General features: G+C 50.8%; 1 protein-coding gene across 8 annotated transcripts in view; it reads left to right on the forward strand.

The window, feature by feature from the left end:
* The window catches only part of Fbrsl1 (fibrosin like 1), a 78691-nt gene extending 63503 nt beyond the window's left edge, over positions 1-15188 (forward strand). For 4 of the 8 annotated variants that reach the window (XM_013349700.2, XM_026784430.1, XM_013349702.2 and 1 more), the window contains 12 exons: positions 30-268; positions 655-723; positions 892-1109; positions 1727-1777; positions 2625-2693; positions 2811-2840; positions 3015-3086; positions 4454-4583; positions 6353-6430; positions 6642-6725; positions 6893-7088; positions 13300-15188. In XM_013349700.2, coding sequence (XP_013205154.1) covers positions 30-268; positions 655-723; positions 892-1109; positions 1727-1777; positions 2625-2693; positions 2811-2840; positions 3015-3086; positions 4454-4583; positions 6353-6430; positions 6642-6725; positions 6893-7088; positions 13300-14146 — 2083 coding nt within the window. In that variant the 3' untranslated portion in view covers positions 14147-15188. The remainder of the gene's footprint in view (positions 1-29; positions 269-654; positions 724-891; positions 1110-1726; positions 1778-2624; positions 2694-2810; positions 2841-3014; positions 3087-4453; positions 4584-6352; positions 6431-6641; positions 6726-6892; positions 7089-13299) is intronic. The other 4 variants (XM_026784421.1, XM_026784426.1, XM_026784425.1 and 1 more) reach the window with 4 other exon arrangements.
* Positions 15189-17069: the final 1881 nt, after the last annotated feature.

Consider the following 17069-nt stretch of genomic DNA (forward strand, 5'->3'; position numbering starts at 1 on the left):
AGGATACCATTGAACCCTGTGTCCTGCAGCAGGAGCAGCAGTACAGTCAGCGGCACCCCTCTGGGCCTGGCGAAGCACGTGACACTGTCACAGCACGTGACACTGTCGCCACATGGCCCTGGCCCCCACCTGTCTACCTCACACCTGGCGCTCAGGTCCCAGGCGCAGCACCAGCACCACGCTGCAGCAATGTTTGCTGCCCCCCCAACACTGCCCCCGCCCCCAGCATTGCCCGCCAGCAGCCTGGTCATCCCAGGACACCCTGCCGGTAGGTATTACACCCAGTGGTGCCCTTAACCTTAATGGGGCCCTGGGGCAAGACGGAAGTGGTGAAGATCCCAGGAGGTTCATGGGCTGACCATTTCCCGGGGGTTGGGTGTTAGAAGATTCAGTCATGTGCAGGCAGCCCCTACCTACCCTGCGTTTGAGCTCCCAACCTCCAGAAGATCCCGATTGGGCACAAGTGTCTTCGTCCCCCCCCCACCCCCTTACCCCTGGCCGGAGCTTTCACTAATTTTTAATCTCTGGAGGATTTCTGAATGGAAGCAGCCAGCCATCTTACAGGGGACAGGACCTCCTCCTAGGGACAGGCATCCCGGCCCTGGCAGTGGGCCACATGGGACAGGGCTCACCGACTTCTCTCCTTGCCTCTAGATGCCAGCCTGTTGATCTCATTCAACCAGCCAATCATGTATTGCCAGCCTCATTCGGGGATTCTGATTGGTACTTGGTCACAGGCTCTTCTCTTACCTCCACCCCTGGGCCCACACGTTGCTAGCGGCCATCACGGTTTGGCCTGCCGACCCCGGGAGTGCCAGGTGACTATCCGCCTCGCCCCGCTGGGAGCCCGCGGCCGACGTGCCTCTGTCTCTCTCTCTTTTTCTCTTGTAGATCACGAACTGCTCAGGCAAGAGCTGAACACGCGGTTTCTGGTGCAGAACACGGAGCGGCCTGGCGCCTCCCTGGGCCCGGGGGCTCTGCTGCGGGCCGAATTCCACCAGCACACGCATCAGCACACGCACCAGCACACACACCAGCACCAACACACATTTGCCCCCTTCGCTGGCCTGCCCCCGACGCCGCTCATGCCACCCAGTGCACCCTCGCCGGTGCGTAGGCCCGAGTGCTGGCTGCTGGTGGGGCGGGCTGGGTGGGACAGGCAGCTGTACATATAGACGCACGCTAATTCTTAAGCACATAGGCCGTGAGCAGGCAGTCCCAATGTCTCCTCCCTGTGTGTATGTAGACCCCACTCGACTGCCATCCTGGGTGCTGGACTGTGAGCCTGGGCTGGCTGCGACTGTGCTGGGTCCTAGGCCTGACGCCAAGTCTGGAGCCTAGACAGGACTGGGCTGCAAGAACCAGTCCATTATAGCCCCCTTGTGTGTCCCTTGGTCCGTTTCCGCATGATTGAGTGCAGCCATTTCCTCTCTCTGAGCAGCCCGGGTCGTTCACAGCTTTTCCACCTTACCTTCGCAGCCAGGGCTTCATGCCTACACCCGTACCTAGAGTCCCAGCTGGGTCCACACAAACCTCTCTGCACCAGGAACCCGGGCCCCACAGGGCCGGAGACCAGGGCTCTCTAGGAGCCCGTCACCAGGCCACCTGCTTCAGAAAAGGCAGTACCATCCTGGTCACTACCCAGCCCAGCCGTGGGTGGGTTCTGGGTCACTAGAGGACATCAGGCCTGTACAGGAAGGCTTCCCTTTGCTTTCTTCCCTTGCAGTTTGACAAGTTCTCTCCCAAGCTGGACAGCCCCTACTTCCGACATTCCAACGTGAGTTCCCTCCCCCCGCCCCCCCCCCTCCCGTGCTCAAGTTCACCTTACTGTCTGCTTGGGATGTAGGGAATTACAGATTTTTCTGTGTTTCCTTCTGGATGCTGAGGGAGATACCATGCTCAAGGGCCCTCCACCATGTGGGGCCCACAGCCCAGAACTCTGTCTCTCTCTTGCAGCCCTTCCCTCTCACAATCCCTGGGCTGCCCACCCTGCTTGAGCACCCTGGCCCCTTTGGGTCCCTGCAGGGTGCTTTTCAGCCTGATTTCAGCTGTTCTTGCTGGGAGGTGACTGGCAGGTGGGTGGGGCATGGGGCAGGGGTACAGAGTAGCTCCAGTTTTATTGAAAGCGCCCCCTGCTGGTCGGGCCTGTTTGCGGTCAGAAAGGCTGCTCCTGCGCCGTGCTGCAGTTGTCCACCTGACATGACATCGGAACCCGGCACCTTTTACAGGAGGGAAGGAGTGGAGAGCCAGGAGCTGAACAGGAGACGTTTCATGGCCTCTCCCTCCAAATAGGGAGTGTGGGCCCCATCTCACAAACCCACCAAATCTCCAGGGCTAAGGACTGGGCTGGCTGCCTTCCCCCTAAGCACTGTCTTACCCGTGGTCTGTAGGTGCTTAGCACAGCGAGGTGGTTCACTCTCCCTAGTGATGTCATAAGCCTTGGCCAGTCCTTTTGACTAAAGGGGAGGTGTGCTATGATGAGTGGTAACAGTATACAGGGTCCCACCAGCAGGCCAAAGCATGGTCCATCCCTGAACTTGGGGCTCCAAGAGGCTTCCTGCTTCCTTCCTCCTCGGTGTATGCGCTCACTCATGCTCTCTCTCCCTCTCCACCTGCACCTTTAGACTTCAAACTCAGTCGAGATAACGGGCCGGGCCAGCGCGGTTCACACTTTCCTGCAGAAAGCCCCTGGGGTAGGTGTTGGCATTCACTATGTAGTTGGCAACATACACTCAGATGCTGTCTCTCCCAACCCTGGTCCTGTGCTCCCAAAGAGCCTGGACATGACCCATCTCTCCTGTTCATCGTAGGTGCCTGATCCATACCGGACAGCAGTCAGGGTGAGTGCGTGCATGTTGGGAAGAGGAGTTGGAAGCACACCCAGGGCTGTGGCTGGGAAGGACTCCGGTTCTCTCCTGGGTGGCCTTTGGGTGGTCCTGATGGTAGGAATCTGGGGAAGATGAGACCTGGGAAGAGGCGCTGGGCTCTCTGAGCACATCCCGGTCCTGCCACAGAAACCAGGGAAGTGGTGTGCGGTACACGTGCAGATCGCCTGGCAGATCTACCACCAGCAGCAGAAGATGAAGGTGAGGCCGGGCCAGGCGGGTCACTGCTGGGGCCTCCCTAGTGGGGCCATTTGGGAGGAACCTAGGTAGGGAAGGCAATGCAGAGACCAGGGATGAGGGCCACATGCATGTGCACAGGTATCTAATGGAGTAGGAGAGGTTCTTCGCAATCAGGACAGTCTAATGCGGATGTTACCCAGGATGCACTGCACCTTTTGTGCGGTTGTCAAAATCATCTCCTAGAAGACCTTAAAGAAGTCAACAGAAAGGGACTCCTGAGAGATGCTGTTTATATTCCAGTGCGCACTCTTAGGTGGGGGTGGAGAGGTACTGGCAGTGTGGATTTCCAGGAGTGGTAAAATTTAGGGTTGACTACAGTGATTCCTGAGTGATCCCTGGTGATCCTTGGTTCTCACTCGCTGAGATTAATTTGTGACCCTAGTTGGACAGGCATCTGTAGACATAAAGACATACTTCCCACTTGCCCCTCTAGCACAGGGCACTCCCATGTTGATGTGCGAACGCCACCCTCACACACATTCAGTACCATACTTTATGAAATGGGAGAAACGTGAGCCCCCAAATGCTGGCCATAGCAAGGTGTGGCAGGGCAGGTCATACAGGCAAGGGGAGAAGGACAGTGACTTTGTCCTTGTGATCTTCAGAGCCACACTCAGTGTAGCCTCTGGCCACAGAGCTCTGAAGGGATGATCAGCCCAAAGGAGGACGGGTACCTCAGGTCTATATATTTTAATAGAGTCATGGTTTGGGGGTTTTGTATATTTTTATGTGTGTGTACACATGTGTGCATCTGCACATGCAATACATGTGTGCCACGGCATGCATGTGGAGGTCAGAGGACAACATGCAGGAGTTGGATCTCTCTATCTACCATGTAGGTCCTGGTGTTTGAACTCCGGTGCTCAGCCTTGGTAGCAGGAAGGAGCCTTTACCTGCTAAGTCATCTTACTGCTCTAGATTTTGTTGTTAAACATAAAGTACACTGTTGGAAACCAAACATGCTTGGAGCAACTTTGGCCTATGGATATGCTTTTCCAACTGAATTTTATGAATTCTAAATAAAGATATTTTCTGTGATATGATATATGCAAATATGCTGTTATATAAGGGTCCAACGATTGAAAGCTCTGATAAAAAAGTGGAGTGTGTCGTTGTGACTCCATGTATTGCATACTATAGGAAGGTTTTAGTTTTTCTATACCAGATGAAACCCCCACTAAAACTACCTTTCCTTCCCCTTACCTCCTGTTCCTCAGGAGGTGCCTCCAGTGAAGTCCCTGTTTAGTAAGGTTATCAGTTGAGGCTTTACCTTGAGCAATATCCAAGCCCTTGCACACAGCCTTGGTACATACTCTGTTCCCTTGCAGATGCAGCTGGACCCCCACAAGCTGGAGGTTGCCACAAAGCTGGATCTTTTCAGCCGGCCCCCCGCCCCAGGCATGTTCTCTGGGTTCCACTACCCACAGGACCTGGCCCGGCCCCTCTTCTCCAGCACAGGTGAGACCAAAGGTAGCTGGGATCAGGGGTCTGAGTAGGCCCAAAACATCTGTCTTCTCCTGTGCTGTCCAGGGCTCTTGCACAATGTTCTTTATATCTATCTACCTCTGGTCCCAGGCCCAAGTCCCCAAACTTCCCAAACCCAGCTCATATACTGTGGGACCCTGGTGCTAGTTCCTGAAGGCCCTAGCCAGTGTGTATCACATATAACTTAAGGCTTGGTGATTTGGTTCCTCCTCATCCTGGCATCCCTCATCATTGGGATACCTAGGACAGTATCTTGTTTGTCTCCACATGCAGGGAACTGTTCCCAAAAACCTGTGTCCCAGCCTTCCCTAAGTACTTGGCAGTGTGGAGTTATGTGCTTTCAGTCCTCGATGCCCAGGGTCTTTGGGGGACATCTGCCTGACATGTATCCAAATCCCTAGTCTCCAGGAAGAAAAAGAGTCAGCAAGAGGCTATGGGTAAAGTCTGGATACAAGTGCAGGCTGCCCTTCAGTTACAGGCATAAAAGGAATGTCTCAGACTCAAAATAGAAGGATCAGCATCAATTTCAGCCTGTGTGTATGCACACATGTGTACATAAACATAAGTGAATGCTGTCTGCATTTCCCTCTGCAGGATCACTCTTCTTCCACAAGCAGGTCTCAGGTCTGTCACCTCAGAGCCCCCGCTACCCTAGTCCTTTTCTTCCTTTTTATTTATTTATTCATTCAATCATTCTATTATTTTTGTAGTTTTTCAAAACAGTTTCTCTGTGTAATGGTTTTGTCATCTGCTTTGTAGACCAGGCTGGTCTCGAACTCACAGAGATCCGCCTGCCTTTGCCTCCCGAGTGCTGGGATTAAAGGCGTGCGCCACCATCGCCTGGCCTACCCTAGTCCTTTCCATCTTCTTCCCACTTAGTGCCCACCTGTAGGTGAATGAGAGCAAGCATGTTTTTACCTCTGCTAGCATGATAGGCTAACAGAGCTGACTCAAGCCCCAGAACATACCTTAGTGTCGTGTTCTTTAGCTGGCCTCCATCCTTCAATTTCTTATCTTGGATGATCACTACCTTCTCCCCACTTCTCAAAGTTCTGTTTCTTTTTTAATCTTTTTTTTAATTGTTTTTATTGAGCTATATTTTTTCTCTGATTGCCTAAGTTCTCTGTTTCTTAAACCTGCCTAGTATCTACCAAACAGCTGATATTTTTTTTACTGGGATTGAGTTGAGACAACACAGGAAAGGGAATTCATTCCTTTCTGGTATCATCTTCTAACCCACCAACAAGGTGTTTAGGAATTATAGAAGCATTCCTGGGTGTTCTGTTTCTTACTCATTACTCATTTAAAAATTTCATTTAGCTAGAAAATAGAGGGCACACCCAAGACTATGGACCCAGGACCAACTGCCCCCCTTGGGTTAGCCAGGATCATTTTTTGCTCCAGTTTTAAGCCCTGGGGTCACTACCTTGGGGATCAGTCTCATTATGGCTCACTTACTTAGGCCTTCCCTCTCCATTTTTATCCACATCTTGGCTTCTTTCTCGGGGAGCTCCACTACAGTGAGTACCACTGCCTGTGCATACCTTGGGGCCCCAGACCTGGGGACCAGACTGAATTCCAATCTCATAATCTAACCATACACCTGTACAGTGATGTAGAGGTGAGAGAATGGAAGATAGGGGTCCCAATGTAAAACTGGGGTTCTCTACCTGTGACCCAACACTAGAGGTAGGAGGTCCCAGGTCTGGAAGCTCTTGTCAGCCTGGCTACCCCCCACCTAGGTGTCACTCATCCAACCGCCAACCCATTTGGACCCTCAGCTCATCATGGCAGCTTCCTGCCCACTAGTCATCTAACAGGTAGGTGATCGAGAAGCCTGGGCGGCATCTTCCACACACTTCTCAGGTAGAGGGATGTGAATGGGTGGGAAGGAGGTCCCACAGCCTCTCAGATTGATATATGTGGCACCTGCCCAGACTAAGGTGTTCCTGGGGCCACCCTTTCTGTCTGGGGCAGGGGGGAAGCCTTGCAGACTCCTGACCCCTTGTTGCCCTTCCCTCGCCCCTACAGACGCCTTCAGCAGATCCAGCACCTTTGGAGGCCTGGGGAGCCTGGGCAGCCATGCTTTTGGAGGTCTGGGCAGCCATGCACTGAGTGAGTGACTCGCCACATCCATTCCACTGCCCCTCACCCTCCTGTCTGTCCTGCATACTGACCTCCCACTAGGCTAAGGCTTCTCACAGCCTGTTGGGGTTACAGTGTTGGCATCCTGCCTAGCTCACACTCCTGGTCCTCTGTCCTTTTCTCCTGCTTCTCACCAGGGGGCAGCATCTTTGCCTCCAAGGAGGGCACAGCTTTGCTTGGCCTGCCCAGTCCCCATGATTCCTGGAACCGGCTACACAGGGCACCTTCTTTTCCTACCCCGCCCCCATGGCCCAAGCCAATGGATACGGAGGGCTTCTCAGCCCTGACCAACCACGACCGAGAGCCTGACAAAGGCCAGGAAGAGCATGAGCGGTGAGTTCATCTGGCCCCACACCCCTCTACCTGGCTTGGTTTCTCACCTGTTTAGTCTGCTAGATTGGGATTGATCAAAGAAACGGCATGAAAATAAAAGGAGCCGGGCGGTGGTGGCGCATGCCTTTAATCGCAGCACTCGGGAAGCAGAGGCAGGCGGATCTCTGGGAGTTTGAGGCCAACCTGGTCTACAAGAGCTAGTTCCAGGACCGGCACCAAAGCTACAGAGAAACCCTGTCTCAACCCCCCCCCCAAATAAATTAAAATAAAATAAAAGGAAACCGACCTCTGTAGAAGGAACTTGTCCTTAAGTCTCCATGGGAGTGGAGACTGCACACAGGCATAGCGAACTTGGAGGTTTTACAGGGCAGAAGAGGGAACTTTGCGGGTGGAAGATTCCATCTGCAGATCTATTCCCTTTCAGTCTTAAAGCAGTAAATACTAACAAAGGTGAGTCTGTTGACCTCGTACTGGGCTTTCAGCTCCTTACTGCCTGCAGGTGTTCTCAGTATGTCCACTTAACTTCTGGAGCCTCTCAGCTTGGCTAAGGCTTTTAGGTCCATTAACCCAGAAACAAATACTGAGGGGGGTGGGGTAGACAACAAATCCTCTTTAATTTTGGGAGCCAAAGAAACTAGATAGTCCTGAAGGAAGAATAGATCTGAAATTTCTTTAAGGTTTCATGAGAGCTGGCCAGACAGAGAGGTTAATTCAATCCAGCTGTTTTAGTTCTGAGTTCTGAAAGAAAAAAAATGCCCAGAGTGGCAAGAAGAATGAGTTGGGGCCCAGCACTTGGGAGGCAGAGGCAGACAGAGCTATATAAGTTTGAGGCCAGCCTGGTCTACAGAGCAAGTGCCAGGGCAGACTCCAAGAAGAGAAGCCCTGTCTTGAGAAAAACAAAACAAACAAACAAAAATGAGTTGGGTGGCCCATCAGTCCTTTTTTAGGTGGTGTCTGACTGCTGTTAGGGGTCACCTAACCGCTTCATAGCTGGCAAAGGGGGCAATAAAAGAGACAGCAGTTAGCGCGTCTCGGAGGAGGGTCAATCTGAGGAGCCACAATAAAATTAAACAGGCAGGAAAGGTCCAGAACATAAAACAGCCATTTGGTGACAGCATGCATCCTTGGACTGTGTTATATGAGTGAGGCAGAATCTGTAACCTTCACAGCTTCATCCAGTAGCCTCTCTGGGTCTCCAAGCAGGGACACTCCTGACATGTGCCTGGCCTAGCAGCTTACCCATGGAGGGAGATCCCACAACTCCTTTCTTGTATCCTTGACTCTGACACCAGAACCACATGGCCAAAGCTACCAACTTCTGCTGCTTGCTAGGGCTGGAATATGGCCCCTCCTTCAGTTACATCTGCATCAGCTTCTGTTTTCAGTGGTTTCCTTCACTGCTTAAGCTGTCCTTTTTTTTCTTTTCAGCAGCTGGCAGCTTAGCTGTATGGGGGCTTTCTGTGAGGTCATAGCTCCCTTTATCTCATTTAGCATCAGGCTTTTTAAACTTTTTTATCTCCTTGAGCACTGAACTTGGCTGTTACACTTCCTATTGCTCCTTCTCTCCTCACATTGTATATTTTGTATAAGAATAATCACTAATGGCCACACGACAGTACTAGGCTGTCCTGAACTCTCCTCTGCCAGCACCATTAATTAATGGATGAGCCTCGGGCAAATTCTTAGGACAAGGGCAAAAAGCAGCATCTCAGGGCCACTTATTAATATTCTTCGCCTCTGAAACATCTTGAGCTGAGCCATGGCAGTACCGACGTCTGTGCTCCTACCAGGATGGCCCCACTCAAGCATTCAACCACTCTCTAGTCTGAAATCCCAGTCTTTCATACTACTCCAACAAACAGCATGGTTGGGCCTGTCACAGTAACACCCTAATCCTGTACCAACTTCTGTCTTAGCCACTGTTCTATTGCTGTGAAGAGACACCATGACTGCAATTCTTATACAAGACAGCAATTGATTGAGGGCTTGTTTACAATTTCAGAGGATTAGTCCATTATCATCCTGGCAGCAAGCATAGTGCTAGAATAGTAGCTGAGAGCTACATCCTGATCCAAAGCAAAGGGAAGTAAGAGACTGAGAAACAGTGTGGGCCTGGCATGGAATTTTGAAACCTTAAAGCCTATCCCAATAACAATTTCTCCAACAAAGTGATACCTGTATGACCCTATGGGGGCATTCTCATTCAGACCACCACGTTGTCATAAATAAAACATTAAAATTATAGATACATATATTCCTTCTTAGACATCTGATGTTGTTACTGGGGTTTTTTTGTTGTTGATTTTTTGTTTGGTTGGTTTGGTTTTTTTGAGACTGATATTACTGGTTTTTTGTTGTTTGTCAAGACAGGGTTTCTCTGTGTAGCCTTGGCTGTCCTGGATCTTGCTCTGTAGATCAGGCTGGCCTCAAGCTCACCTGCATCTGTCCCCCAAGTGCTGGCATTAAGGGAATAGAACACCACCACCTAGCTTAAACAATTAATTAAAGCAAACTGTTTTTTTTTTTATTTGCATACACAGACTGCCTCCTTAAGGCGAGGTTCAAGAGGCCAGCATTGGGTATGGGCAAAAATAAGGCTTTTTATAGCTCTGGGGAAGGGAGTTTCCAAATGGGATTTGGCAGGCAAATGCAGGGGTTATAGAAGCAGAAAATAACAAGGTGGTCATAACAACCGTTTGAAACAAAGACATGGTTGCTGTCTCCTGGAGCAGGAAGTACAGAACCATTTGTAGTTAAGGTTATAGATGGTGCATAGCCCAATCTTTAAGAAACTGAAATTTGGCTGGGCAGTGGTGACGCACGCCTTTAATCCTAGCACTCGGGAGGCAGAGGCAGGTGGATCTCTGTGAGTTTGAGGCCATCCTGGTCTACAAGAGCAAGTTTCAGAACAGGCGCCAAAAGCTACAGAAAAACCCTGTCTCTTGGGGCTGGAGAGATGGCTCAGAGGTTAAGAGCATTGCCTGCTCTTCCAAAGGTCCTGAGTTCAATTCCCAGCAACCACATGGTGGCTCACAACCATCTGTAATGGGGTCTGGTGCCCTCTTCTGGCCTTCGAGCATAGACACAGACAGAATATTGTATACATAATAAATAAATTAATTAATTAAAAAAAATTAAAAAAAAAAGAAACTGAAATTTGATCATAAGCAGGAAGGAGCCTAGTTTGTCTGTTTCTATTTTTATTTAGATTTTTTATTGTATCTTCTTTTGATGTTTTGTTTTTTAGTTTTACATTTTGACAAATATTTATCCTCCTTCCTCTCCACCCAGCCCCTCCCATATATCTTCCCACCTCCATCCACTCCTACTCCTCCATATGGACCAGAACTGTCTTTTTGTTCTGAGCAGGATTTATGGGATCCCTTGGGAGGGAAGAGGTCCCGGATCTTTTTTGTTTGTTTTTGTTTTTTGAGACAGGATTCCTCTGTGAAACAGTCTTGCCTGTCCTGGAACTCACTCTGTAGATCTGCCTGCCTCTGCCTCCTGAGTGCTGGGATTAAAGGTGTGCACCGCCACCGCCCTGCCTGAGGTCCAGATCTTAATTGGACCTTCTGTATCAAGAAAAAGAAATCTGTTCCACAGTTCATCCCTGTGGCATAGAGGCAGAGTGGGAGAAAAGTCTGATAGGGAAGGGCAGTTCCAGTACTCAGGAGGCAGAGGCAGACAGATCTCTGTGATTTGAGGTCAGCCTGGTCTACGAAGCAAGTTCCAGGATAGCCAGAGCTACAGAGAAACCCTGTCTCAAAGGGGAAAAAAAGTGTGAGCTAGTAACGCCTGATATCCAGAAATGAAGAAATAAAGGGAATGGCGGGAGTAAAGGAAGACAGGAGACTTGCAGAACATGTGAGATTCATGACAGCGCAACCCTGGCAGGTCCCCTGGCCGGTGGGAGACAGAGAGAGCTGGTATAGAGTTTATTTAATGGGGAGGGGATTATGGAGTGAAGAGATAATAGAGTGAGGAGGGTAAGGGCAGGAGGCAGTAGTTACCGCCTCAGAAGAGGGGTGGACAGAGGATGAAAGATGGGCGGGAGATCAGGGTGGGCGGAGCTTCTCTCCCTCTCTCTGTTTTTTTTTTTTTTTTTTTTTTTTTTTTTTTTTTTTTTGGTTTTTCGAGACAGGGTTTCTCTGTGGCTTTGGAGCCTGTCCTGGAACTAGCTCTGTAGACCAATCTGGCCTCGAACTCACAGAGATCCGCCTGCCTCTGCCTCCCGAGTGCTGGGATTAAAGGCGTGCGCCACCACCGCTGCCCACCGGAGCTTGTCTCTTAAAGGGACAGGGTACTCTAGTGACACGGAAGATCAGCAAAATAACAGTTGCCCTTCTGTTTTATGAAGTTTTCTGAGTCAGTGAGACTTTGAAAGTGAAAAGTATTACCCAATTTGTGTTGTGTCCACACTTCAGTCAACAGGCTTACTCATGTCTTCAGGCTTAAGACAAGCGAAAGTGTGTAGAATGGAAATCTTGTACACTGTTTTAGGCTAGGAGAGTGTGAAGCTTGTTTCTGGAAGTAAGTGGTCACCTAACATGCACCCCCAGTTACAGTGACCTGGCAGGCAAAGCCAGAGGCAGAAGTTGGAGGACCTCGGAGAGTCAGTTGAGGGCGTTTGTAAACAACCCAGATTTTACCTTAATGTGTGGATGTTTGATGGATTGGTGTGGGGACTGGCTTCTGCTCTAGAGGTTGGTAGTTAGAGAGGGAGGGAAAGTGGGCAGGCCAATTGAGTTTATATGACATTCCAATAAAACCTCAGAATGTTATTTGTACTGCGTATGAAGACAAAGGCTGCAAAGATCCAGAGGTTTCAAATGGTAAGCAGGTGAGCAGCTCTGGGTGAGAGATGTCAGCAAAGGTAGATGGGTAAGGGGCGGGAGGAAAGATTACTCAGAGGAAGGGGCGTAGGTCCCCAAAACTGCCCCCTGGGTCTTGGCACCAAGTGTTAAGCTCTAGATTGGTCAAGGCAATGTGAAAATGAGAGGGGACTGACCTCTGCAAACACAGTTTGCCCTTCAACCAGAACATGAAAAGCAGCATCTCGACGGGAGTGGAGGGTATATGCCCAGGTCCAGAAGCTCGGGGGCTTTCTGAGGCAGGAAGGGGAACTTTCGGGGTGGAAGGTTCCGTCTGCGGATGAATTCCCCTGCAGTCTCAAAGCTGCAGATGCTAATGCAGGTTGTTTTTATCAGGGACTTCCTAGGTCATCATGTCAGCCTTCCTGCAGCTGGCACCTTAGGGTGCTCTCTGAGGTCCCTCCCTGGTCAGGCTGTGGAGGCTCTTTCCTGCCCCCAGACCAAAGGAGCAGGGTCCTTTGCCTGGTGAGAGCAGAATTGGCCAGTATGAGAGACTCAGCTAGGTGAGAACAGAGCCCTGGGCCTGCCCTAGACTTCCCCACACTGAGCAAATGTGGGAGAAGCCGGGCTGTGGTGGTGCACACTTTTAATCCCAGCACTCAGAAGGCAAAGGCAGGTGGATCTCTGAGTTCGAAGGCAGCTTGGTCTTCAGAGTTCCAGGACAGGCTCCAAAGCTACACAGAGAAACCCTGTCTCAAACAAACAAACAAAATGTGGGAAAAGAACCTGCTTGTAGGCCTAGCTGGGGACCCTACCAGAAAAGTGAGTGTAGTGTGTTTTCAGGATCCTCCCCTGGCCCTTTGGTGAGAACAGCAAGAACCCAGGGCACGGGGCCCAGGCTCACCTTGAACTGTAGAGCTGGTCTTGAACCTTTTAGTCCTCCAGTCAAAGCCTCTCAGCTGGAATCACAGGCCTGCATTATCAGGCTGGTGCTGAGGGAATTTAAAACAGACAGCATCTGTAGTTAAACTACTAGAAAGCAACTGCATACCCCTAAACCTGAGAATGCTTAAATTTTGAGCAGGGAATTCCAGGGTTGGGGGAGCCATGTTGCCTTGCCTCCCCAGCCCCCAGTGGTAGAACTCCGAGCAGTTTTTCATGCTGCAGCCACCCAGGACAATATAGAGAACAGTATCTAATAACCAGGGAAGGAATGTTAGAGAGCTTCCTATTGTCTACAACCAGTGTCTTCACAGTTAGAGCACTTCTAACACTGGACAAGCCTGGAGCCCAGGATACAGAGGCTCCACAGCGGGAATACTGAGGTCACAGGAACTTGACAAACACCTTTCTAGGAGCTATTGATGCTCTAGGTGATGGCTCTATCCTGTTGTCCCCAGGGACCTCCTGGAGAAGACGCACCTGCTGAGCCACAACTCGCCTGCAGCATCAGTGAGCCACCCCATCAGCAGCCTCCTGCAGCGAGGCCCCGGTGAGCTGGGTCTCCCTAGAATCCTCACAGAGAGTGAGGCTGAGCCTCGGGTCAAGGAGGGCCACTCATCAGGCAAAGAGGATGGTGCCAAACAGGGTGCACGACCTCCATCGCCCTACTGCAAGGCAGCTCTGGATGACTGCCTGCGCCTGGCAGGCCTGTTGGGTCGGGAGTCCGGCAAGCAGACACCTGAGCAGCCCCAGGGCGATGTGAAGGTAAAGGAGGAGCACAAGGAAGATGAGACACCAGAGCTCACGGGCATCAGCGTGCACTCCACAGCCACACATCTGGGCCTGGGCACGTCGGGCTTCGTGTGGGACCTGCCGCGCGACACCTACCGGGGCCTAGAACTGCCTCGTCGCACTTTTCCCGCCCTGCCGCCCGCTGCGGGCCCCGCTGCCTTCGAGCTCTCTGAGCGCACCTACCGCGACCGCGAGCCTCACGACTACAGCCCGGAGTGCCTGCGGGAGGTGCGCCGGGAAGAGCTGGAGCGCGCCAGCGCACCAGCCTCGGGCACCGCGCTCTTGCCGGCACTGCATTACCCGCGCCTGGCTCCTGGCGCGCTACCCGGCACGCTCCTGGCCCGGACCCCGCCTGCCACCGCCGCACTCGGGGCGCCTCCTCCACTGGTGGCTGCAAGCGGGGTGTCTACGCCACCAGCGCGCTCTAGGACGACGCCGCTGGCGCTTGGGCCTGGCGAGGCGCGCGACTACTCGCCAGCGGCGTGCAACCCGCCTGAGGTGGAGGCTCGGTAGTCCCAGCATAGCGGACTGACTCACTTAAATACCTGGGATCTGAACACAGCTCCTCTAGTCCAGGAGCAGCGCCGCTCGCTCCACGCTGGGGCTTGCATAGTCCAGGACTTGACTCTTTTTCTGGGGTAACTTCATTTTCCGAGCTTGCAGTTAGGACACTGGGAAAAATTTAGCTTTGTAACTCCCCACAGCTGACAAGCATTTTTAATGGTTTTGTATTTTTCTTAATTTTGTGCTCTAACATTTTAAAGAACCAAAAAGGAAAAAAGAAATTTTATTTGGGATTTACGGTTTCATGTCTCAGATTCCGTTTGAGCCCCAGAGTTTGTCTTATTTATGGAAAGAAACAGTCTTTCTGTCTAGCGCACTGTGAGGCTCCACACTCAGGCCCGGCTCTGGCCTTCCCTTGGTACTTGGAACCGAAGTTACAGATATATATTAAAATAATAATAATAATAATAATGTATAAAACTTTGGGTTTTCTGCCTTATGCACAGGTGTAAGAGGATTTCTTTGGTTTGATTTTTTTTTTAGAGAAAAACATGTAAATATTCTGTTGATATAATTATAAAACTTATTAAATTCTTAACCTGGACAGTCTATAAAAAGTTTCTAGAAATCCCTCTGGTTATTTGTGTACGTGGTCACAAAAACCCACTTGGCTGTCAGTTATGAACACACTCAGCAGAGTATCTGCAGCGACTATCCTTCAACTATGCAAGCCTCCCAGGCAAGACAGGATGTTTAGGGAAAGCACCTGAGCCTCTGTCGGGGTGGTTGGACTTCCCAGAGAGCCACACTTGAGGGCATCTCCTTAGACTCACTGTGGACTTCAGGACTGACCCCAGTTACAAGGACAAACCCGTGCCCACGTGCTAATGCTAGTGTTGCGTTGTCTGGATCTTAGAAGTTGGTTCTGAGAAAAAGATTAGTTTCTTCCTAGCGTCTGTCTGGGTGTCGCCCTCCTACCCCCACTATCACCACTGACCCAAACAGTCTGTTTTCTCGTCAATCAACAGTGATAAATATAGCCTTGATTTGGATAAAATGTGGTCCAGTGTCTTGCGTGGCTCTGAGGCAGGTATCTCACTGTCTCTATCCTTCCCTGGGATATGAGGCTCTGGGCTTCAAAGTGCCTCGAGGGCATTCTGAGACTGTGGGGCTGGCAGTCCATGCTGCTCGCTGCAGCCTTTGTTTCCCTTGGGGCTGTCCTTCTGTGGGTAGCACTTCTGCTGCACCACCCCCTCCCTATCTGCATGACTGACTGCAGGTTGGCCCAAGTGACATGAACCCTAGCCATCCTGGCCACAGCAGCCCATATTACCAGAGATGGCAGGTTTTCTACTTGGAACCCATTCTTCAACTTCTCACTTTTGGTGCATGGGGCTTGCAGCTCTTGAGAGCACGTTGCCACATGCGGGTGTATCTGACGCCTGTTGGCACCACATAAAACCAGGTTAACTCTGCCCAGTGAATGAAAACGTAGAATGTCTGGGGTAAGAGATAGCCAGTGACCTTCTTCCATATGTGTGCAGGATAGTGCCACCTGCCCATATCGATGACGCTCAGGACCCACCTGTACACCTGACTTGGTGTAGCTCTCGCTGTGTCCTGTTTGGGCTTGGAAGTAAAGTTTTAATCAGGTCACCTTGTCAAGTGGAAAGCCTGGGTGATAGAATACCAGTGACAAACCAAGTAGGGTTCTGCAGAGTGCTTGGACTTTCTTACAGAATAAGGAGTGCCTTAAAGCAGCTGCATCACCAGAAAATTTTTTTTTTTTTTTTTTTTTTTTTTTTTTTTTTTATTTTTTTTTGGTTTTTCGAGACAGGGTTTCTCTGTGGTTTTGGAGCCTGTCCTGGAACTAGCTCTGTAGACCAGGCTGGTCTCGAACTCATAGAGATCCGCCTGCCTCTGCCTCCCGAGTGCTGGGATTAAAGGCATGTGCCACCACCGTCCGGCTCCAGAAAATCTTAACATGAATGAGAACCCAAAAGAACAACTTAGAGCTGCAAGATGGGCCGCCCATCTTCCCCAGCTTTTATACTCCAGCACTTTCCTAAATCACTAGGCCATGTTCAACTAGGGCTAATTACATACAAATGGCGAAGGGGTACAAGAGGGAGCACCTAGAATAGAAGGCCAACGCCCCTCCCCCTTCTATGAGGAAATATCAGTAATCAACAAGCCAGATCTTGGAGGGCTTGCAAACAGTAATGGCTGCTCTGACAATAACTATATTATTATATTAGTGCTCTATAACCATATGTCTGCCCAAGCCCCAGAATGAAAGCATTATGAACACAGTGATGCTGTGGATTGGGTAGCAGAAGGGAACATCCCCTGTATCCCAGAAAGTTATGATCCAGATAGGTCTTTTGGCTATATGTCTCCTCCCAGGGTACCCTGGATTAGACAAGACTTCACTTGCCCTAACTCATCTTTTGTTTTTTTGTTTTTGGGACTCTATATAGACCAGGCTGTCCTGGAACTTAATGATGTAGACCAGGTTGTCCTCAAACTCAGAGATTTATCTGCTTTCCTGTCTACTTCATCAGAGTGATTCCAATATCTGGGCATGAAGAACAAAGCCAGAGGCCCGCCCTCTGGGTGCTGAGAAGATGGGAGAGAATGGGGAGTGGGGAGGTAGAGCTGCAGCTTTCACAGTGGTGAGGAACAGGCCCACGTGAGAGGACTGCTCTACCACTTGAGACCATGGTGATATCGAGGGCCTGGGCTGCCATGTCTGGGTCCATGACCCTACTGCATCATGATGAACTAACTGGCCCTGTCCCTCTGCGACCACAGCAAGGGAAAAGTACCAGTGTGAAGAGCTGGTGAGGGTGGAGGGGATGGGCTGACCAACCCAGGCCCCACCCAGGCCCAGATCCAGGCCTGAGCTGGTGAGGGTGGAGGGGATGGGCTG

This window comes from Microtus ochrogaster, chromosome 2 (genome assembly GCF_000317375.1).
Source record: "Microtus ochrogaster isolate Prairie Vole_2 chromosome 2, MicOch1.0, whole genome shotgun sequence".
NCBI lineage: Eukaryota > Metazoa > Chordata > Mammalia > Rodentia > Cricetidae > Microtus > Microtus ochrogaster.